This window comes from Danio rerio, chromosome 11 (genome assembly GCF_049306965.1).
Source record: "Danio rerio strain Tuebingen ecotype United States chromosome 11, GRCz12tu, whole genome shotgun sequence".
Taxonomy (NCBI): Eukaryota; Metazoa; Chordata; class Actinopteri; order Cypriniformes; family Danionidae; genus Danio; species Danio rerio.
The window spans coordinates 44,336,990-44,362,644 of record NC_133186.1 but is presented as its reverse complement, the minus strand read 5'-3'; the positions used below and the strand labels follow the sequence as shown (position 1 = coordinate 44,362,644).

General features: G+C 35.6%; 2 protein-coding genes across 2 annotated transcripts in view; one reads left to right on the top strand and one right to left on the bottom strand.

The window, feature by feature from the left end:
- flnba (filamin B a) overlaps positions 1 to 25,655 on the top strand; it is a 750,037-nt gene that overhangs the window by 260,369 nt on the left and 464,013 nt on the right. The window lies entirely within an intron of this gene.
- Positions 20,221 to 23,456, bottom strand: si:ch211-193l2.6. The gene is made up of 2 exons (NM_001360555.1): positions 23,329 to 23,456; positions 20,221 to 20,761 (listed from the first exon to the last, which is right to left on the bottom strand). Exons 1-2 carry the CDS (start codon positions 23,376 to 23,378, stop codon positions 20,527 to 20,529), a joined length of 285 nt encoding a protein of 94 aa, NP_001347484.1. The 5' UTR covers positions 23,379 to 23,456; the 3' UTR covers positions 20,221 to 20,526.

Genomic DNA, 25,655 nt, shown 5'->3' with positions numbered 1-25,655 from the left:
GAAACAACTAAAAAGATCCATATTAATGTCAATAAAAAGCAGAAAAGTGATGTGCCATGCAGGGAATTATGGAAAAGTAAATTCACGGTTATACGCCGTATATATTAAGCAAGCATACTGTTAACCAGGTTGTGGATTTTTACTGTAAAATGCAAAACCGTTGAAATCACGGCCATTTTTTATTTATTTTTTTACAGTGAATGCTTTTTAGCAATATTACCTTTAAAAAATAAAAACACATAATCTCATTAAAACAAATTCATTAAAAACTTCATAAATAATTAAAGCTGATGCTAATAATGAACGTCAAGGTAAGTAAATAATAGACAGAAGCATGGACTTGTTTTTTCGATTGTTTTATTTCGCCACAGACTGATTGAAATACATTCAATGGCCTTTTTGTTTCATAAATTAAAATGAATTCCTTCACAGAAGGGAACAAGGTTTCACTTACACAGTGAAAAGGTTTCCACAAAGACTGTAAATGCCATTATAAAAGGCAGATCAGTGACACTGTACACGGTACAGATAGAAGATGAGGTATAACCTCTGTAATCATGACCGTTATGATCTATACAGTTTCAGATACAATCTGAATCTTTTTTTTTCCAGAGAAAAACACACACAAGCCCAATTGGGTTTCAAATAAATCTCAATTGAAAACAATCATATGCAAAAAAAAGGCCAAATATTGGCCACAACCAAACAAACAACATGTTTAGAACAGAGATGAACCTTTCACATTTGAAAGACATTGTAAAGCCTAAATTAAGGCATACACAGGCCAGAAACAAACTGACTCAACACAATACAGAAGATCAGAAATGATCCAATATTTTTCACCATAGTGAAGCGGGTAGTGTTTCAACATGAAACAAATAAAAGCCTGTCTGACTTTACAGTCAAGATGTAGCACCACAAAGGTGAAAATGATACCCAGAGGATATAAAAATGCATTTAAGCTGTAAAACTAAACATAGTTACAGGACATTTTCTCAAAAAGAGAAGAACAAGTCTTGATGATCAGAGCATGATCAGAGCAGATGATTCCCCTGAAAGTCTCCTCCTCAGTGATTTCATTATTATCAGGATCTCTGCTCATTGAGTCTCTTCACAGAAGTCTTGATGATCAGAGCAGATGATTCTCCTGAACTCCTGAAAGTCTTCATCTCCTCATACAGCGAGAGTCTGAGCGTCTGCTGTAGACGTGGAGCTGCTGGAAGCCTCTTCAACTCCAGCTCTTGTTGACTTTGCTGAAGCTCTCGTGCTCAGATGATGAAGTAAGTCTGCAGCTTCTAGTTCAGCTCCAGCAGTCTTCATCTCCGCCTCTTCATCTCCTCTCTGGACAGAAAGAGCTCAATCTCAGCATGTCAAGTGGAGCGTCTCTGCTTTCTTTCTCCAGCTTGGAGGAACTCTGGAGCCAGAAGAGCTGCTGTGGAGAGCTGATCATCATCTCTGCATCTTCTTCTTCTTTCTCAGCTGCAGATGGAGACAGACGAGCGTCAGGAAAGTGTCCTTCAGATGGAGAAGAGCCGAACGCTGCAGTGATGTTGCTGAATGTTGAGCTTTGAGATGATTGTAGGTGTTGATGTGTGGATCTGCTGGAGATCTCGGGCTCTGGTTTGCACTGCCTGCAGCTCCTCTATTTATACTCACAAATCTCCATATCAATGTGTGAGGCTTGAGCTGCTCGCACTTTCTCACAGTCTGCAGCCAATGGAGGAGCAGGAGCAGACAATGAGGGACACACACACATGCTCAACCCTCCTCCAGCAGGACTCAAAGCTTTCCGATGTGGGAAAGTGTTGACCTGTAGAGCTGATGCTCACATTAATGACACTCAAGTGCCACACGCTCATCAGACATCTTATTTTGCATAATGCAAATATATAATGCGTGCATGTATATGTCTGTGTGTGTGTGTGTGTGTGTGTGTGTGTGTGTGTATAGTTGAAGTCAGAGTTATTAGCCCCCCTTTTAATTTTTTTTTATTTTTTAAATATTTCCCAAATGATGTTTGACAGAGCAAGGAAATTTTCACAGTATGTCTGATAATATTTTTTCTTCTGGAGAAAGTCTTATTTGTTTTATTTCAGTTAGAATAAAGGCAGTTTTTAATTTTTAAAAAAACATTTAAGGTCAATATTATTAGACCCTTTAAGCAATATTTTGTTTTAATAGTCTACAGAACAAACCATCATTATACAATGACTTGCCTAATTACCCTAACCTGCCTAGTTACCCTAATTAACCTAGTTAAGCCTTTAAATGTCACTTTAAGCTGTATAGAAGTGTCTTGAAGAATATCTAGTCTAATATTATTTACTGTCATCATGACAAAGATAAAATAAATCAGTTATTAGAGATGAGTCATTAAAACTATTATGTTTAGAAATGTGTTGAGTTTCTAATGTGGCAAAGAAAAACAAACAAGAGGGCTATTAATTCTGACTTCAACTATATATATATATATATATATATATATATATATATATATATATATATATATATATCCCTCTCAGGCTCAAATTAAGTTTTAGAAACAGGAAAAATCTGATATTTGGGGAAAATTATCATGTGGGGTACAATAGAATCCTGACTTTTTTTTGAGAGACCTTCACATGCAAGGCGTTCTGATATGTTGCAGATTTGCAATATTGGCCCAGTGTGGTAATTAGACACTGACGACCGAATCTGATATGAACAATAACTGTTTGTATAAAACTTTTCAAGCAATGTAACAAATTGCTTTTCAGTGGCAGAACAACAACAAAAACAATATGGGATCCAAATCCAATATCTCAAATCCTCATTGAGTAGGTCATGTTTCCATGTCACTTTGTCATGCGGTACCCCAAGAAACAGTTTTTGTCTTTTGTGTCATCTGGTGAGCAAGTCGGGAAATGTTTGTTGCCAATGGACAACCAAGTCCTGCAGTGGTACTTCTGAGTAAAAAAAAAACTCATAAAATATGTATCTGGAGTAATAAAGTAGTTAATTTTTAACTGTTGCAAATCAGCAACGCCTGCCTTGAAAGGGGGATATATATATATATATATATATATATATATATATATATATATATATATATATATATATAAAGTTCAAGTAACAATTCACACTGTGGCTTAATTAGGATATTTACTTTCTTAGTTACAAATTATGATCTTATTCTACTAATAATCCTACCCAACATTTAAACCCAGCTATCTACCCAATGCCATGTAGTTTAAACCAATAGTTTTCATTAAAGGCTTGTTGATGGTGTAGTCGGATGCACTCAAACAATAAAAGTGCTCTAAATGTTTTATTTTATATAACATTATCATATAGAAGTACCATTTTAAACATATCTTAAGTGCAAACTATTCTAAGATGTATTTTCCTATATGTTTGCATATGAATGCATTAGTATGTAAAGCTTTAGAGTCATGCGCTGGAATTCAGACATGACTGTCTCCATTGGATTGTCTCAGACTGCAGGACTCCAGATGTGTGTGTGTGTGTGTGTGCTGGTCAGTGTGAGTAGATGTGATGAGAGGTTCCCACACTGACTCTCTGTGTTGAACATCAATGGAGGACAAAAGCATCAGTGAGTCCTGAATGGAGCTTTAGTGACGCTGAAGACTCTGTTCAACCTGACGTCACCAACCATCTGGAGCTCGCAAACACACCCTGACCTCACTTATACAAGTTATTGCACTCTAGAAAATATCTGGGTTGTCTTTTACTCCAATGTTGGATCAAATATGGACTAACCCAACCATTGAGTTTAAAAGAGTCATTTAAATTTGGTTAAATAAAGTGAATTAAAGTTTGAGGTTGTCCATATTTGACCCAGCATCGAGTTAAAACAACCCAGCGTTTTTAAAATGCTGGTTAAATCTTTTAAGTTTATAAATGCAACCGGTTCTGTTGTGTTGTTTTATTTTTGATGTGGGAGTAACCAGATGGATATCAGCCGTTGTGACGGCTCTTTAATCTCACTCCTGATGATCAGTGGTGGAAGAGTCGACCTTTCTAACATACTCAAGAGTAGTGAGTATTACACTGTAAAAAGCTGATGCATTTACATGTAATTTGTGGATGTGTGTAAACGTAACATTCTGTAGTGCATTTAGTTATTGTCCAGCTGGCACACAACGTCATAAGACGTTAATATTGGGTTAAATTTAGGTCGTGATGTCAGGTGACTAAAATTCAATGTCTAGCCAGCGTCTAAGGACAATTTTATTTTAATGTCCAATAATGATGTCAAATGACGTTGATATTTGGTTTATTTTAGGTTGCATTGGAAAGAGACCAAAATCCAAAGTCGAGCTTAAATCTTAAACCTACGTCAAATTGACGTCAAATACTGACATTTATTCATCATGTGTTGCAACCAAAATCCAACATCTGATAGACGTCATATTGGTAACGTCCACACATCATTAAGCTGTGACCAGTAGACGTTGATATTTGGTTGACTTTAGGTTGTTGGAAAGTGATCAAAATCCAACGTCGAACCAACATCTTAAACTTACGTGATGTTGGCGTCAAATACTGAAATTTATTCGTCAGTTATGGCAAACAAAACCCAACGTCTGATAGACGTCATAGTGGTCATGTCCACAAAACGTCACCCTGTAACATGATTAGATGTTGATTTTAGGTTGGACATTGACGTTGGTCTGACGTTGGGTTCTGACGTCAGCCCGATTTTCATTTCCAAACAAAACGCAACGTCCCGACAACGTTAGGGTACAACGTCAGATGTCATGTTGACGTCTTGTACCTGCTGGGTGTTTAAGGCCATTTCAGTCATCACACAGTAAATATCCTTCATCTTTTCATCAGTGACCTCACCTGCATCTAAACAGTCTCTGGGTCAATGCGCGTACAAATTTTGGACATCTTCTTGGACACTTAATGCTTCCAAACAGTTTGCTGCGATTATAAATCACCCATGTCTTGAGATAGCTCAACGTGATTATCTTCTATGTGTGATTTGATTGGACAGGAATTACAGGACTGATTTTTCTAATCCCCATGGACAAGAAAAAATAATGTAGTGACAGCAAGTTGAAGGAAAGTAGTGGAGTAAAAGAATCAATACTGCACTAAACATGTACTCAAGGGAAAGTAAACGTGCACATTATTAAAAACTACTTAGTAAATTAAAATTCCTGAGACAAACTACTCATTGACAGTAGTTTGAGTATTTGTAGTTTGTTACTTTACACTACTGCTGATGATACAAAGCACAGATTCTACAGTGTGTCTTCGCCCTTATAACTCCTCTCTCCCATGTGCAGTCAGTGCAGAAAGGGGCAAATCTCAAACAAAAAACTAACAATGAGTAAAAAAACATACCTAATCCCTGATCAGCACATCACCCGGTTTTATCATCTCTTCACTGCATTTCAGGATGCATTTTAACCTCCTAGGCTTATACGTGAACCGCACATTTGATCTCTTAAATAGCTATTTAAAACACTTTGAATGTTTTATATTCTGTTACAGACATACAGTGTCATCCTGCAACTGTTTTACAGCATATGAAATGTCCCAAACCCTATTTTTAGCTGTCCAACATGAGAAGAAAACAAAGTTTTTACTCTAATAGTCAAAGCAACTTCAAAAAAATGTCTATGTTAGATATGCATAAAAAAAATAAATTTGTGAAAAAGTGTTTTATGTAAATTTGGACCACGAGTCCACATATATGGACATCATTTTTCTCTAAAAGTACATCTTATTAAAAGAGAATGCTTAGATTTTTATTCTAATTAGGTTCCAATAAGCCCAAATAGCAAAGAGAAATAAAAAAAATGCAGAAGAGGTTAAACTACTTTTATTTGTGTTTAAGTGTGTGAATGGTGCTGCACCTCTTTATCTCTCTGAGCTTCTCTGTCCCTACACACCTTCTCGTTCGCTCAGGTCAGGCGACCAGCTCCTCTTGGGTGTGCCCAGGACCAGTCGAAAACTCAGAGGGGATCGAGCTTTTGCTGTGGCCGTGTCTAAATCGTGGAATGGGCTGCCTCTGTATATTAGACAAGCCTCTTCCATTACTCTTCTTACTGTAAATCCCACTTGTTCAATTTGGTTTTTAGCACAGCGTGTTTATGTTTATTTATTTGTATTTTAAAGTGCATTATGAATAATAATTGAATTGAAAAAAATTTAATTAGGGCACATTTGTGTTTAGATGATACATAAAACCATATTCACTGTAACCATTAACATGCACAATAGAGAATATAAATACAGCGACAGTGCTGGAATTCTGCTGACATCATCGTCATCAGTGACATCATCCGAGCACCTGCTGAAAATATCCATAAGTGTGTCATTTCCCTTGTGTGTGCATGTGTGTGTGTCAAACATTGAGCTTGTGTCAGGGTTTAGGATGCTAATGATGCTAGAACTGAGACTCTGTTCTTCAGAGTTTCCCACACACACAACAATAGAAGTGTGTCTATTCACATGATAATGAGCATTAATGCAGGCAGACTCTCCACAAGCTTTCTCACGCCTCCGATCATCAGCACTTGATCAAATAAACACATGTATGTTCATGAATCTGTAAATGCACTTTTAAAATAGCATACCTTGATACAGTTATATTTTAGAAGATATCAAGATGATGTGGTGTTAAATTATACTCAGTTGTATTGATGTTGACCTCTGACCTCGGGTCTTTTAGTTGAGCTCTATTGTCTCTGAGTGAGTTCTGTTTCTCACGCTCTGTTCATTCACTCGATTCAGTTACACAACAATAGACGTGTGTCTTTACTGAAAGCCACAGCAGATGCACGTCTCCAAACGCTCCGTCATAAACTCATCACACTGCCGGAAAAAGTGTCTTCTTTAACAACAGCAATGTGGACCTGTTGGGAGACATATGCAACACTACCTTTATTACAGTTTTTCTCAGTGGCTTTGGTGCATTTCTCACAACACTATTTACATTTCCACAACAGTTAATGCATTTCTCAAAACAATTAGTCCTTTGTGCACATCCTAGTAGCAGTTTCTCATTCTTTCCAACAAACTGCAAATGCTTTTGGACACGCATCAATTGCTTTCATACAACTCTCTGCTGTTTAATAACATTATCATCTGCTTATGTCATGTCAGTCAAAATAAACTTAACTTGTGAATGCTGAATAGTCACTCCATATAAAACTAATAGTCCTCATTTCATTACTTGAGTCATTAAATACAAAAATGTTGAACTAATTGTCAAAATTTGTCAAATGTAAATTTTATAACAGTTTTTAAATCTTTTTTTTCCTGAAAATATGTTCTAAATTGAATAATTTGATGAATGATTTACAGACCTGTGTATGTTGCAGGTTCAGTTCCAAGATGTACTGCAATATTGTGTACAGTTGTGCACAGCTCTACCCAAAGGGAGTTTATGTTTGTTGTAAATAAGGGTGTGTTTATTTGCACAATGCTGTGAGTAAATTAAAATTGCAAAGAGCAAATGCAGTAAACGTATGATATATATATTCAGTGTCTTGTACTCAGATACCTTACTAAATGCAGTGATGTCTAACTTTACTGTAGTTTTCAAATGGCTGAACAAATATATATATTTATATAGTGCTGTCTTGAGCATTTTCGAGAGGAGTCTGGCTGCAGACTCGGTGCAGTGCAATCTGAGCTGCATCCAATGCTTTTTTAATGCGCTCACCTAACCCCACCCCTAACCCTACCTGTCACAGTGACATCACTCACTCCATTAAGTGCATTGTGTCTGACATTGGATCGCTGAGTGATGCAATCTCAGCTTGCATCATAAAGGCTGCATCCAGATATTATTGGCATTTTCAGGACATGTCACCAAAGTCTGACCTTTTGCATTGAAAAAATGTACAGAGTAAACTGTCATAATGAAAACATGACAAAGCCATTTGACTATCTTGTTCATAAACAATGATGTCAGGACTTTTCATCTTGATGGCACTGACGCTTTCATTGATATCAATGCTTGCTTTTGAGGAATGCGTTGTCCATTTTGAGCAAGTGACACACTTTTGCTGGTTACTGAAGGATTCTGATTTCTGCCTTCCAATCCGTCTCATCATGGACCAACGTTTATCCTTTTCATCATCCTGTTTCTCAGTATTTAACTGTGAATTGATTTTAATTAATGAATAAGTTATCACATTGCTTAATATAAGAATGTTCAGTGCATTTGCCTGTATCTTTATACCTATTTTCAGGAGCCAGCAAACTAGGTCAGAGGTCATGGAGACCTTGAGTGGAACTGAGGGCTGAGGACTGGAAACAACTGTTTTTATTGTTATTTCTAGGAGTTAATACTGTCTAAAATGTCTAAAGTGATTTTGCTATATTTTTACGGTTAAATCTTTTAAAGTGATTCTACTTTTTATTCAAGATAGACTTTGTGTAGTAAGAATATTACTGCCTGAATGTAGATTATACCAGTTTTTAACCAGTTTTGATAAAGACGGCTGACAGTACACTCAGTCTTGGATAAGAAACAGATTATACTTTATGTGTGTGTGTTCTATTTGATTGTTGATCCGTTTCACAGGTCTGGAGTCAGCTCTAATCAGTCTAAAGGGTGTCTGACGTTTATGTTTAGATATTGTTCAAAATTGTACGCACGAACCTCACGTGGAAATGTTCCTAGTCTATCTGTGTTTTAACCAATCAGGTTAGAACACCTATATGTATGACGCAGTTAATGACGTTATGTGAGAGTATAATTGTTATTGATTGGTGATTGTAAGCAGAGCGGCCTAGGAACTCATTGTGAGTGTTGAAGCTGGCTTCTGCGAATGAAACTGCAAACTATCTTCAGTAAACTTGATTTATTTATTTAAATCTCTGACTCCGGCTCTTCTTCATCTACCAGACTGGTCATTCTTTGGGTTAAACTGTAAACTATCCCTACATTATCTACTATGTTTTGCAGTTTGTACTAATTGTTTTGAGAAATGCATTGACTGTTGTGCAAATGCAAATAGTGTTGTGAGGAATGCACTAAAGCGACTGAGAAAAATTGTAACAGAATAAACTGTCATAATGAAAACATGACAAAGCCATTTGACTATCTTGCTCATAAACAATGGTGTCAGGACTTTTCATCTTGATGACACTGACACTTTTATTGACATCAATACTTGCTTTTGAGGCTCTCCATTTTGAGCAAGTGATGCACTTTTGCAGGTTATCAGCTAGGTTTTGCAGTTTGTACTAATTGTTGCATTAACTGTTGTGCAAATGTAGTGCTGTGAGAAATGCACCAAAGCCACTGAGAAAAACTGTAAGTCAAAGTAACACGAAATGAGTTATGAAATAAGCTGGTTTAACTTAATTCATTTAGTGATTTTCACTGTTAAGTTTTACTGGATGGATAGATGATTAGATAGACAGACAGACAGACAGACCGATTGAGCTACTGACAGACCGACCGATAGATAGATAGATAGATAGATAGATAGATAGATAGATAGATAGATAGATAGATAGATAGATGGATGGATGGATGGATGGATGGATGGATGGATGGATGGATGGATAGACAGACAGACAGACAGACAGTTAGATAGATAGATAGATAGATAGATAGATAGATAGACAGACAGACAGACAGACAGACAGACAGACAGATAGACAGACAGACAGACAGTTAGATAGATAGATAGATAGATAGATAGATAGATAGATAGATAGATAGACAGACAGACAGACAGACAGACAGACAGTTAGATAGATAGATAGATAGATAGATAGATAGATAGATAGATAGATAGATAGATAGATAGATAGATAGATAGATAGATAGATAGATAGATAGATAGATGGATGGATGGATGGATGGATGGATGGATGGATGGATGGATGGATGGATGGATGGATGGATGGATGGATAGATAGATAAACGGACAGACAGAGACAGACAGACAGACAGACAGACAGATAGATAGATAGATAGATAGATAGATAGATAGATAGATAGATAGACAGACAGACAGACGGACGGACGGATGGATGGATGGATGGATGGATAGATAGACAGACAGACAAACAGACAGTTAGATAGATAGATAGATAGATAGATAGATAGATAGACAGACAGACTGACAGACAGACAGTTAGATAGATAGATAGATAGATAGATAGATAGATAGATAGATAGATAGATAGATAGATAGATAGATAGATAGATAGATAGATGGATGGATGGATGGATGGATGGATGGATGGATGGATGGATGGATGGATGGATGGATGGATGGATGGATGGATGGATGGATGGATAGACAGACAGACAGACAGACAGACAGTTTAGATAGATAGATAGATAGATAGATAGATAGATAGATAGATAGATAGATAGATAGATAGATAGATAGATAGATAGATAGATAGATTCATACTGCTTTGATTCATAGATTCATTCTGCTTGTTCAAATTATGTAGTTAAAATGAGCTGAACAACACATTTCTTGAGTTCAATCCACTTAAATTTGTAATGTTTTAACTTAATCTATTTGTGTTGGGACAGCATGGAGTTTTGTGGATCCCAGCATTTTATTAGTAAGATTTTTGTAGATATTTATAGAGTATAACATAGATTTTTTTTTTTAATTCTGTATGTATTCTCCTTTGCAATTTGGATGATGTTTAAATGTCAGTATCTGCTTCATTGTAATTATATTGTAAAGAATTGCAAAACAGAAAAACAAACCAGTAGATGTATTTGACTTTTTTATTGTGTTGTGATGACTTTGCCATCAAGAAATGCAGATAAACAGATGATAACATATCACGACATCCGCATGAAGAGATCTCCAAAACACATGATGTCAACATCAACAGAGTGATTAAACTTTACAAAACATATGATTTAGTACAAATCAGTTTTAACATTCCTCTACATGAGGAGTCGCATTCACAACATCCACAGATGCCACACACTCGATACTGCATTGTAAAACACTCAACCACCTTATATGTGATCAGATAATATACGATAAAAATTCCTATGAGGACAACAGAGTGTTTACCATACTGATCAAATACAACACCTCCCAATATGGGATGTACAGCACTGTGTGTACTTGACATAATTCATCATTAAATCATCATTAAAAAACATCTCCGAAACACATGATGTGCATTAACAAAATGATTAAACTTTACACAACACATGATGTAGTGCACACATTATTAACATTCCTCCACATGAGGAGTCACGTTCACAACATCCACAGACGTCACACACTCAATACTGCATTGAAAAACACTCAGCCACCTTATATGTGATTATAAAATATGATAAGTAGTCCTATGAGGACAACAGAGTGTTTATCATACTGATAAAATACAACACCTCCCAATATGGGACACAGAATTTACTGTACAATCTGCAGTAACTTACTGTAAATCAGTTACATCAACAATGCTGTATTTACATTTACAGCACCATTTATCTTACTGTATAGGTATTTACAGAATTGTAAGTGTATATTTACTGTAAAATATACAGTAGTTTTCACAATGCAACTTTAAAATACAGTAACATACTGCATATGTGTTCTACAGTACAATATTACAGTTAAATACCGTGTAATTCACACAAACCGTTAAGATGAAAAACATCATTAGCCTTCATTGAAGGTGTTCACACATGTATTTAACAACACATAATAGATTTCCAATGATGGAAACCTGCAAGACTGCATTTATAAAATCAAATGCACTAATATTGTTCATGACATCTATCATAGATGTGTATGATCCAATCAGAGCTGGCTTGCATACATAATGTTTAATATAGACTTTGCTGTCCTCCAGATGGCGCTGCTGGTCCTCTCACATGCATTTCAGCTGTTTGGGGAGAGCTGGGCATCATCTCTGCATCTGTGTCTTCTGCAGTTCCTGGTGAAGATGGTCATTGAGTCTCTTCACAGAAAATCATAATTATTAGAGCAGGTGATTCTCCTGAACTCCTGAAAGTTGTCATCTCCTCATACAGCGAGAGTCTGAGCGTCTGCTGTAGACGTGGAGCTGCTGGAAGCCTCTTCAACTCCAGCTCTTGTTGACTTTGCTGAAGCTCTCGTGCTCAGATGATGAAGTAAGTCTGCAGCTTCTAGTTCAGCTCCAGCAGTCTTCATCTCCGCCTCTTCATCTCCTCTCTGGACAGAAAGAGCTCAATCTCAGCATGTCAAGTGGAGCGTCTCTGCTTTCTTTCTCCAGCTTGGAGGAACTCTGGAGAGCTGATCGTCATCTCTGCATCTTCTTCTTCTTTCTCAGCTGCAGATGGAGACAGACGAGCGTCAGGAAAGTGTCCTTCAGATGGAGAAGAGCCGAACGCTGCAGTGATGTTGCTGAATGTTGAGCTTTGAGATGATTGTAGGTGTTGATGTGTGGATCTGCTGGAGATCTCGGGCTCTGGTTTGCTCTGCCTGCAGCTCCTCTATTTATACTCACAAATCTCCATATCAATGTGTGAGGCTTGAGCTGCTCGCACTTTCTCACAGTCTGCAGCCAATGGAGGAGCAGGAGCAGACAATGAGGCACACACACACACACACACACACACACACACACACACACACACATGCTCAATCTGTGTTTTAAGACAGCAGGTGGACAGAAAATCAGAGTGACAAATTGTGCGTATATATATATATATATATATATATATATATATATATATATATATATATATATATATATATATATATATATATATATATGAATATATATATATATATATACATGAATATATATATATACATGAATATATATATATATATATGAATATGTATATATATATATATATATATATATATATATATATATATATATATATATGAATATATATATATATATATGAATATATATATATATATATATATATATATATATATATATGTGTGTGTGTGTGTATATATATTTATATATATATATATATATATATATATATGTATGTATATATATATATATATATATATATATATATATATATATATATATGAATATATATGTATATGTGTGTGTATATATATATATATATATGTATATATGTATATATATATATGTATATATATATGTATATATATATATGTATATATATATGAATATATATATATATATATATATATATATATATATATATATATATTCATAAGCTTATATATCATACTTTCAAAACAACATCAAAAATGGAAACTTGACATCTTAAAAGGCATTTAAAAACATGCCAAAGCCAGACAATTACAATAACCAACCATATTAATGATTCAGTGTTATGATGCTGCAGTGACGTCACACACACACTCAAGCTGGAGTCCAGATGAAGCAGATGTGTGCTGGTCAGTGTGAGTAGATGTGATGTGAGGTTCCCACACTGACTCTCTGTGTTGAACATCAATGGAGGACAAAAGCATCAGTGAGTCCTGAATGGAGCTTTAGTGACGCTGAAGACTCTGTTCAACCTGACGTCACCAACCATCTGGAGCTCGCAAACACACCCTGACTTCACACACACCAGTCACTTATTCAACTTATTATACACTCTAGAAAATATCTGGGTTGTTTTTTTTTGTTGGGTCAAATGTGGACCAACCCAATCATTAAGTTTTAAAGTGTAATTTAAATAAAAAAAATAAATAAAAAATCCATATTTGACCCAGTGTTGGGATTAAACAAACCCGTGTTGGTTAGGCGTTTTAATTTTATTGGGCACTTTGTTTAGAAGTTGCAGAGATTTTAAACTTTACATGTTGATGGAAGAATTTGATTTTTAAAATAGGATTTTTAATTTATTCATTCATTTTTCTTTGGTTTAGTCTCTTTATTCATCAGGGGTCGCCACAGCGGAATGAACCGCCAACTATTATAGTATTTGTTTTACACAGCAGATGCCCTTCCAACTGCAACCCATCACTGGGAAACACCCATACACTCCCATTCACACACATACACCATGGACAATTTAGCTTAGCTGAGCCAGTTGGCATTTCTGTGTGGAGTTTGCATGTTCTCCCCGTGTTGGCGTGGGTTTCCTCCGGGTCCTCCGGTTTCCTCCACAGTCCAAACACATGCGCTATTGGGGAATTGAATAAACTTAACTGGCTGAAGTGTATTAGTGTGTGTGTGAATGGGTATGTATTGGTGTTTCCCAGTACTGGGTTGAGACTGGAAGGGCATCCGCTTGCTTGAAACCTCTGAAATAGAGACTAAGCTGAAGGAAAATTAATGAATAAATGAATGACACACACATATATTACGTCAAAACAAACATCTATTTTGGATGTGATTAATCTTCGCACTAAATTTGAATATTTTTATCTTCAGATTTTATCTAAATGTATATTTTCTTTAAAAAATATTGCAGTGGCTGATCATTGGCTTTCATGTTTTCTTATTTCTCCATTGCATTTGAGCAGGCATGTCCAAACTCTGTCCTGGAGGGCCGGTGTCCTGCAGAGTTTAGTTCCAACCCCAATTAAACACACCTGAACCAGCTAATCAAGCTCTTTCTAGGTATACTAAACTTCCAGGCAGGTGTGTTGAATGAAGTTGGAGCTCAACTATGCAGGACACCGGCCCTCCAGGACCGAGTTTGGACACCCCTGCATTTGAGTATATGTAAAATGTAAAGTAAATTAGAATTAAAAATCTCATTTGTATTTTTAGGGCGCAAAAGGCACTCCTGTCATGAAGATGAATGGACTAAAATTCTTTCAGTTGAAAGTGTTGTGTAAATAGCATTACATTTTTATAAAAATAAAAAAGGTGGGTTGACTGCCTTGACCTCATGTACATAACAAAATAAAACAGCTTAGCATAAATCTCTGAATCACAGTCCCTCCTCTGCCGTCTAGAGCCACGCCTCCTTAAACACGAGCACCCCAAAAGAACCCTCTCTCATGTGTTAAAAGCAACTAGTGCTTGTCCGGCGGCGTGCAAGCCAAACTGACATGCGATTTCAGAGCAAATATTTAGAGTTTCATGGTAAACAATATAGATTAGACTAGGCGGAATAGCCGCATTTACTTGTGTTTTATTGTTAAACTAATTAAACTCTACATTATAGATGCTGTAAAAGGTCCCTCATAAAACTGAAAATAGTCTTAACAATCTTTTATCGGAAGATTTTAGTGGCTGAACAACACTTATGTGAAGATATAACCCATTTGTAACAACAACATCTAAAGCCTGGTTTATACTTCTGCGTCAAGTGACCGGCGTAACTCATGGCGCAGGCAACGCGCGTAGAGCCTGATTTATACTTCTGTGTCAGGTGACCGGCGTAACCCACGGCACAGGCAACGCTCGTGGCTGTGCATTTATCAACCCGGGCTCATTGTGGAAATGTAGCCCCGTGGACGTTTCTGCAGACCGCGATTTACGTCCCGGGAGGTACGTATTCGAGCGGTTTTTTGTTTTCGCGGATCTGCGAGAGGCCGCTGTGCGCTCGGGAGCGCGCGGCGTACGTGCCCGCGCCGTTCTCGCGCAAAAAGCCGCCGGATCGAAAAAAAAAAAAAAAAGCAAAAGCCCTCGTCTTCGATTTCGACCGCGTTTTCGGATCCCGCCGCGTTCTCGCCCTTATTTCCGGATTCCGTTTTTCGTCTTACCTGATTTCCGGAACTCGCCGTTCCCCGGACTCGATCCCAGTCGTCGTCCACCGCGGCCGGCTCCAGCTCCTCCTCCTCCTCCGGGGCCTCCGCTCAGCCGACGCAACGCTGTGAGCTAGGCGGACAAACTGATTGCGTCGGGAAAGCCCTCCACTCGGAGGCGAGCCGTCGACCGGCGAGCGCGAAGAGGAGGGGCGGAGCGGTGCCACACCGCCCCACAGCGTTCGCTCGAAAAAAACCAAACACGGCCATGTAAATCGCGGCTTCCAGAAACGTTCGCGGGGCTACGTTTCCAGAATGAGCTTGGGTTGGCATTTATACTTCTGCGCGCTGTCTCTGTTGGTCTGCATTAACACTTCCGAAACGCTAGTTGGCAGTAAGGTGTAAATGTTCCTCTGTGTCGAGTTTCTTCGCTACTTTTTTGCATTTCCTGAACACTTCCGGGATGTACAAGTGGCTCAAACTCGCTCATTTTGAGGCAGGAACCGGCGGACGTGCAACAACTTTATGAGGTAAACACAAAACAAAACTTTCCATCCGGAGCTCCTTCACGGGACTCCACACTTGTAAACAATCGCTCGCGGCATTCGCGCGGCTCTCAGTCCCGCCCAGACTCGTCAGCGCTACCAAGCCGACCAATCACAGAGCTTACGCTACGCGTCGTTGCGACGTGTAGTTACATTTTTTGAGAGGTGCACGTCAGTGACGGCCACGGCGAAGGGCTATGCGTCAGCGCCGTAGCATATGCTGGTGTTTGACGCAGAAGTATAAATCAGCCTTAACGCTTCATCATCTTTGTGCGAAGCTAAAACAGTTTTAAAGCAGAACATTACCTGTCTAAGAGAAATCCTTCAGACATGGTGTCATCCTTTCTCCAGCTTGCAAAGGTAACTCCAATATTAATTCAGGTTTTTAAAAAGTTTTGATTCAGCAGGTTTTCACCGATCGCGCGCGCGCCCTCTCTCGTGAACTTGCGGCACCAACAGCAGTCGGCGGAAATGCGTGCAAACAGTTGCGCAGTAGGGTATATGCCGAGCTAGTGCTGTTCCCATGCTGATACACTTCCGGTGACCTGTTATTGTGAACTTTTTCACACTTTATGCGGTTCCTTATACAGCATCGATGTTGTAATGTCATTAAAATACATTCAGTTAAATAAACTTTAGCATTTATTTAGTTGCTCAAGCGTAAAACGAGAAGAAAAGCTGTTTACCCGCACGCGCCCGTCAGAATCGGCAGACTAACGCAGAAGCTCCATTGAATATACTGGGGTAAAATAAATGCTCATATTATAAAGACATGGCGGGGGAAATGTAATTTAATGCAGTGCTTCTTGTACAATCTGAGACCCACTTTAAATCGGATATCACTCAGCTAGTGGAGATCGCTGATTTTTAAAGAAAACAGACCTTAAACGAACCGGATTTTGCATTGGCATTCAATTTGCCGGAAGCACCCAGGTTACTAGCAAATTAAAAGTCCTATTAGCATGCTTCGGCATATACCCCATTGTTCAGATCTGCATTTGTTGACAGACAGTCTGAGCTACTTATCGGAATTATGAGAGATGTCGGTCCGACTCTATTTAATTGGATGAACATTTTTTAGTTTTATGTCATGCACAAAATATAAAAATACATGTAAATACATTTAGATCATTTACTGTAATCATTACTATTGGACTGTGAAGAGACTTTCAACCAGCACAACAAACAATGCTTCTGAAGACAATCACCTACTGCACCTTTAAGACTGATCCTTATAGTTATTGCTGGTAAACACTTCATGCTTTGCCTTTGTGTACATCACAGAAGAACTCGAGCTCCTGGCGTTTTCTCACACACTCTCAATGAATAAACCGGCAGAAGTGTGTGTGTGTGTGTGTGTGTGTGTGTGTTTATCAGTGTTTCATCCCTTCACACACCTGTCTTTCGTCTCCTCAGGGCGTCTCGCTCCACTGAGGGTCAAAACCGCTGATCTTTTGACCACAAACTCACCGGAAGCATGGTTACAGGTGAGTCATGCACTTTGGATTGACTGTTACGTTTTATAATGTATATCATTGTAAAGGGCGGCAGGGTGGCTTAGTGGTTAGCACTGTGGCCTCACAGCAAGAAGGTCGCTGGTTCGAGTCCCGGATGGGCCATTTGCTGTTTCTGTGTGGAGTTTGGGTGCTCCTCTGTGTGCTCCGGTTTTCCCCACAGTCCAAACACTATAAGTGTGTGCTATAAGGGAATTGATGAACTAAAATGGCCATAGTATGGGGGTCACAGTGACGCAGTGGGTAGCATGATCGCCTCACAGCAAGAAGGTTGCTGGTTCGAGCCCCGGCTTGGTCACTTGGCATTTCTGTTTTGAGTTTGCATGTTCTCCCCCTGTTTGCATGGGTCTCTTCTGGGTGCTGGAAGGGCATCCACTGCGTAAAACATATGGATAATTTGCCGGTTAATACCCCTGTGGCGACTCCTGATTAATAAAGGGACTAAGCCGAAAACAAAATGAATGAATGAAATTGGCCACAGTGTATGAGTTTGTGTGTGAACGTGAGAGTGTATGCGTGTTTCCCAGTAATGGGTTATGGCTGGAAGGGCATATGCTGTGTAAAACATATGCCTGGAATAATTGGTGGTTCATTCTGCTGTGGTGATCTCTGATAAATAAGAGACTAAGCCAAAGGAAAACGAATCATGCATGAATCATTACAAAATTGTATATCAAAGCAAAATTGAAGCCAGAATAACAATTGACAAGGCACAGTCCCTCTGCAGGTTATGCATCAGTGTCTATTTATTTACATTGATCATTTTTTTTGTATCCTACTTTTTTTATTGGATAACCTTTGTTTTTAATACATTTGATGCTAAATATCTTTGATGCAAAATATCTTAACAGAATAAAGAAACTCGGAAAGGTTAGAAAACACATGAGGCGGAGTAAATAGTACACTAAAAAAATTATTCAAAGATGATTCCTTGGATTTACTAAATTGTTGTGAACAATTTATTTGGGCTGAATTTAAACAAACAAATTAAGTTGAACATTATTTATTATTTAAATTCAACACAAATAAATTGTTTGCAACAGTTCTGCATGCAACACTTTTTTTCAGTGTAGATAAAATAAAGAGTAAATAAAAATTTTAATCTCTAAATATTTGGTGCATTGTTCGGTTATTTTTAAAATTGGGTTAAAATTTTTGAATTTCAACCGTCAACTGATTTAACTGACACAGAGCAGCTGAATTAAAATATGTGTGCAATGTTTTTGCATTATAACGTTTATTTAAGCTTAACTTTATTTTTCTTTTTTTATCAAATTGCCTCTCCCTTGTTGTGTATATTTCTATCTGTTTCACTTGCACTCCGTAGCTGATCTATATTAAATGGATAAAAACGCTGTGTCTGGAACTGAAAATGTAGTGGAAATAAAGCATTTTCAATATTTTTTAAAACTGCATGTTATTTATTTACACAGCCATATTTGTATTAATAGTAGTACTATTAATAGTAGCAATAGTAATACAAGAATGGGAAAAAAAACATTTGATCAAAATAACCCAATGCACTGGGTTAAATTTTATAACCCAATGCCTTGGATTAAAACAACCGATAGTTGGGAAGCTGCTATAATAACCTATAGTTGGGTTATATGTTGGGGTATTTTTGACCGAACTATTTTCATCATCATCTCAGTGCTTCACAGAAATTCACAGGAAGCATAAATGCAATCAAAATCATTTATTCTATGAAACAAACAGTACAATCACACAACTGATTAAATCAATATCACTGATACACTGTATCTGTTAAAAAAAAAACTTATATTCAAGGGCATCCTCTAAAAGAGACATGCAGTACATTCCTCTTCAAGAGAAACTGTAAAAAACATCCTCAGCTTGAAGATTGCCAAAGCTGAAATGTGATTATTAATGCCTTTACAATTCAATTCATCTATTTTTCGGTCACATTTTACAATAAGGCTTCATTAATTTGTGTATTTACTAACATTAACTAACCATGAACAATACTAGTACAGCATTTATTAAAGGCGTGGGTTTCCCCCATAATGAAGTCAGAATTATTAGCCCCCCTGAATTATTAGACCTCCTGTTTATTTTTTTTCCCAATTTCCGTTTAACGAAGAGAAGATTTCTTCAACACATTTCTACTCATAATAGTTCTAATAACTCATCTCTAATAACTGATTTATTTTAGCTTTGCCATGATGACAGTAACTAATATTTGACTAGATCTTTTTCAAGACACTTCTATACAGCTTAAAATGACATTTAAAGGCTTAACTAGGTTAACTAGGCAGGTTAGGGTAATTAAGCAAGTTATCGTATAACAGTGGTTTGCTCTGTAGACTATTGGAAAAAAAAGATAGCTTAAAGGGGCTGATAATATTGACCCTAAAAGGGTTGATAATAATAAATTTAAAACTGCTTTTTTTGCCTAAAAAAGAAAACAATAAGACTTTCTCCAGAAGAAAAAATATTATCAGACATACTGTGAAAATGTCCTTGCTCTGTTAAACATCATTTGGGAAATATTTAAATAAGAAAAAAATTCAAAGGGGGCGAATAATTCTGACTTCAACTTTATGTGAATTGGATAAACTAAATTGGCCGTAGTGTATGTGTGTATGGATGTTTCCCAGTACTGGGTTCCGGCTTGAAGGACATCCGCTGTGTAAAACATATGCTGAAACAGCTGGTGGTTCATTCCGCTGTGGCGACCACTGATAAATAAAGAGACTAAGCCGACGGAAAATCAAAGAATGAATAAAAAAGTCTAAAGAGATCAAGTGTAGTGCTGTTTTGCTCTGAGGTAGCTGTACTGACACACACACATGGTCAGATCAAGTGCTTGACTGTTTTGTTTAATTTCAGTCTGTGCTGGATGATGTTGATTCAGAACAGCGGCGTCACGTCCTGATCCGCGCTGGGAGAAAGTCGCAGGATTTCGCGGGAGCACCTGGAGTATCCGCTGGGGAAAATCAAGGCCTTTTTGGAGCTGAAGAAAGACACGGTTTTGTCCAGAATGTCGGACGCAGGAACGCCCTGATGAAGAAGGTGGTCTTCAAATGACGATTTCAGCTTCTCCACTTTGCTGAAGCATTTCCGCTCCAGGCTGTGCAGTTTACATCTGGAGGACAAAAGAGAATGTTTTGAGTGTCTCTGTGAGTATATGCACACTTCAATGCACAGAAGTCAGAATTATTAGCCCTCCTGAATTATTATTAACCCCCTATTATATTTATATATAATAACACATTATTAATCTTAATAGTTTTAATAACTGATTTATTTTATCTTTGTCATGATGACAGTAAATAATATTTGATCAGACATTCTTCAGGATACTAGTATTCAGCTTAAAGTGACATTTAAAGGCTTAACTAATTAGGTTAAAGTTAGGGTAATTAGGAAAGTCATTAGACAACAGTGATTTGTTCTGTAGGCAATCCAAAAGAAATCATTTTATAAGGGGCTAATAATATTGTAATATGCTAATTGTAACATACAGAATATATTGTGAAAATCCTATAAAAGAAAATGTAAATTCTGCTTTTATTCCAGTCAAATTAAAATAAATAAGAAAATATATTATGAAATAATCTGTGTTGCACTGTTGTATAATATTTTAGAAATTAGTCTTTAGTCGTTTGTTTATACTATAGTTGTTGTGTTACCATGTAGAATCACCACAACAGAATAATTACAGTACTTTTAGCTTTAGACCCTTTTCACAAGACTGTTATGATGCGTCAAAGAGCGTAGAATGACCAAGAGGCGACACTCAATAGAACGTTCCATTGCAACAGCAGCGCCCAGCAACAGCCCTTGATTCCGCCATTTTGGAGTGAAATTGATCGGCCGTCCATTGGATCTAATTACTGTCGCGATGGCAAGCCGCTGCTTTGTTTTTTATTAATTTATTTAAAACGTGCATTAAAGCTGAGATACAACCTGAAAGACGACAATACAACACTTATTATCACAATCATCAGCACTTTTAATCGTTTATTTTATAGACTTATAATATGCTGTAGTTCTATTGGAGTTTTCGTTCCAAAAGGGCCGCCGCGCCCTCTAGTGGCTGTTTCCCAGATTACACTAGAGTGTCGCCTCTTGGTCATTCTAAGCTCTTTGGATGCGATTAACGGTCATCATAATCCTAAATCCCTGAAACTTATTTTTTTTTTCAAAATCGTATTTACATTTTAATGTATTTATCCTTTATGTATTACACCATCTAATGACATCTAATTATATTTATGTATTAATGCATCAAATGACAAAAAAATGAATTACCGCTTGTGTGTGGAGTTTCTAAAGCAGCGTCTATAGAGGCAGGACAGTTAATGTAACATTATTCTCTCTTCTGGCTGCCGTTATCAGTCTCACACTATTATTTTCCTTTTCTGAAAGTCCACCGCCGTGGAGTTTTTCTTTTATTATTTTAGCAAATAGGAATGTAAAACAATTGTTTGTTGTACTCTCCCATTTACTGCGCTCTAAGTTTACCAACTATGATGACTTCTGTATCTGTAATAATTAAAAAAATTCATAAATAAAGTGCTTTATATAAATTCAATTGAGTTGAGTAAATTGGTGCGCCTTACTGGTGGTTGATTTAAACCAGACATCTATATTAATGATGATGATGTTGATAATAAATGTAATAATAATGATAATAACAACAACCATAATAAAATTAGCAATAATAATAATAATAATAATAATGATGATGACGCTGTTTTAAATAAATAATAGTTGTTTTACATATCTAAAGTCTTAAATTGTTATTACAAAATTTCAAGAAAAATTATTGTAAGTGATATATACACATTTGCAAATATGTAGCAACAGTGACTCATAAAAAATATATAAATTAATAAAGTTATTAAATAATCACCAAACACCAAATCACAAAACAACACATTCTTGACTAACTTGACTTAATATAGACCGCTGTTAAAAATGATAATGTTTATAATAAATAATAAATAAAGATTATGTATTATTATTTAATTTTAAAGGTATTTCAGAGAAAAATTTTAATACAGAAACAATTTTGTGGCTTAATTTTATTGGAAATAAATTATAATGCCTTATAATTCCAACAAAAAAGGTTCAAATTTGATACAATGTTTCAAAAGTATTTCATATTTTTTATTATAATATATAATATAATCATATTGATTTTAAAATTATTTATTTTACAAAAAGCTGCTTCTCTGGGCATGACAATATATATATATATATATATATATATATATATATATATATATATATATATATATATATATATATATATAAAATGCTTTATATAAATTCAATTGAGTTGAGTAAATTAGTGCGCCTTACTGGTGGTTGATTTAAACCGGACATCTATATTAGTCATATATTAGTTATCTTAGTCATTGCAGTTAAATTAGAACTAATATACCATATACTGATAATAATATTTTAAAAAACACTACATTAATTTCAATATCCAACAAGCCTTTTGGATTGAAAAGGCATGAAAACCCATGCCAACACGGGGAGAACATGCAAACTCCACACAGAAATGCCAACTAACCCAGCCGACTCAAACCAGTGACCTTCTTGCTGTGAGGCCACAGTGCTAACCACTGAGCCACCACTGAGTGCTTATACATTTAAACAAATATCCGTAAAGATAATTCATAGAAATGCCGTTCTTACCTGGCATATTGAATGTTGTCTTGAGGAGTGATGTCCATGTATGCAGGCATGATTGTTGTTGAGTTTCGATGGTAGGAAGAGTTGGAAATATCTGAAGCTTGTTCAGTGGCAAAACCAAATCCCACACCAGACCCTCAAACTAGCCCACTTTTATACCCTAACACATCCACTGCCAGCCAATCAGAGAGCAGATGACAATGGCACACCAGGCCTGACATCATTTGTTTCACTGGTGTGTGTGTTTAATTGAGCTCTGGAGTGGGCAGCTGGAGTTTGTTCTTCAGTGCCATCTGGAGGGGAGTAATTGAGGGCATGAGGACTCTGGGTTTAACCGTTCTCACACTCACAATATCAATGGGGGATTTGGGGGAAATATTTACTTTGTGCATGATTGAGTTGCAAGGTTGCATGTAAAATTATTTGATACAGATTAATGTTTTAACTTTGAATCCCTGTTGATGTAAATTATCAGCAATTTTACAGATAATATCTTTGTATAAAAAATATTTTCAGATTAAATTTTTTTCAACACATTTATAGACAATAGTTTTAATAACTCATCTCTAATAACTGTTTTATTTTGTCTTTGTCATGATGAGAGTAAATAATATTTGACTAGATATTCTTCAAGACACTTCTATACAGCTTAAAGTGACATGTAAAGGCTTAACTAGGTTAATTAGGTTAACTAGGCAGGTTAGGGTAATTAGGCAAGTTATTGTATAATGATGGTTTGTTCTGTAGATCGGGAAAAATAGCTTAAAAGGGCTAATAATATTGTCCTTAAAATGGTGTTTAAAAAAATTAAAAACTGCTTTTATTCTATCCAAAATAAAACAAATAAGACTTTCTCCAGAATAAAGAATATTATCAGACATACTGTGAAAAATTCCTTTCCTTTTTTAACATAATTTGGGAAATATATATATAAAAATAAATTCTAAGGGAGCTAATAATTCTCACTTCGACTGTAAAATTTTGTACATGTAAAATGTACAAAATAAACATTTAATGTATTTGAATTAATATTGCAATTAATAATAATAATAATAATAATAATAAATAAAGATGAGGATGATGGCGATGATAAAAATAATATTAATAATAATAACAGCAATAATTATATTTATAACCATAATAAGAATAGCAGTAATAATAATAATAATCATAATAAAATAGCAATAATAATATTTAAAAAATGATGATTATGATGATAATAATAATAATAGTAATAATAATAATAGTAAAAACAACAACCATAATAAAAATTGCAATAATTATCATAACCATAATAACATATCAATATTAATAATAATGAAAATAATAATAATGATGATGTTGATAATAATAACAACAACCAAAATAAAACATGCAGTAATATTAATAATAATAATAATACTGATGATGATAATGTTTATGATAATATTAATTATAATAAAAACCATAATAAAATAGCAATAATAATAATAAAATCATAATAATGATGATGATGTTGATAATAATATTAACAATAGCCATAATAAAACTTGCAATAATAATTATAATAACCAAATAATAATAATGATGAAGATGTTGATAATGATGATTATAATAATAATAATAATAAAACTTGCAATAATAATAATAACAACCATAACAAAATAGCAATATTAATAATAATAAAGATAATAATAATGATGATGATGTTGATAATAATTGTAACAATGATGATAATAACAACAACCATAATAAAATTAGCAAAACAATAATATTAAATTACCAAACAACACATTCTTGACTAACTTGACTTAATATAGACTGCTGTTAAAAATGATAATGTTTATAATAAGTAAAAAATAAAGAATTATTTTTTATTATTTAATTTTTTACAATTTTTAAAGGTATTTTAGAGAAAATTTTAAACACAGAAAAACAAATTTGAGGCTTAATTTTGTTAAATTATAATGCTTTATAATTCCAACAAAAAAAGGTTCAAATTTAATAAATTAAAGTAAATGGTATGTATAAAATGTTTAAAATGTATTTCATTTATTTTTATAATAACATAAAATATAATCGTATTGATTTTGAAATTGTTTACTTTAAAAAAAGCAGCTTCTCTGGGCATGACAATAAATATACATATATATATATATATATATATATATATATATATATATATATATATATATATATATATATATATATATATATAAATGCGTGATAGAACTGTTCCCCAAACATTTACTAAGCAAATAAATAAACAAAACATTTAATTGCACCCTTTAGGCTTCTCTCCAGAAAGCCATTCAGTACAGCCCTGTGGGAACAGACACACTTCCTTTGTG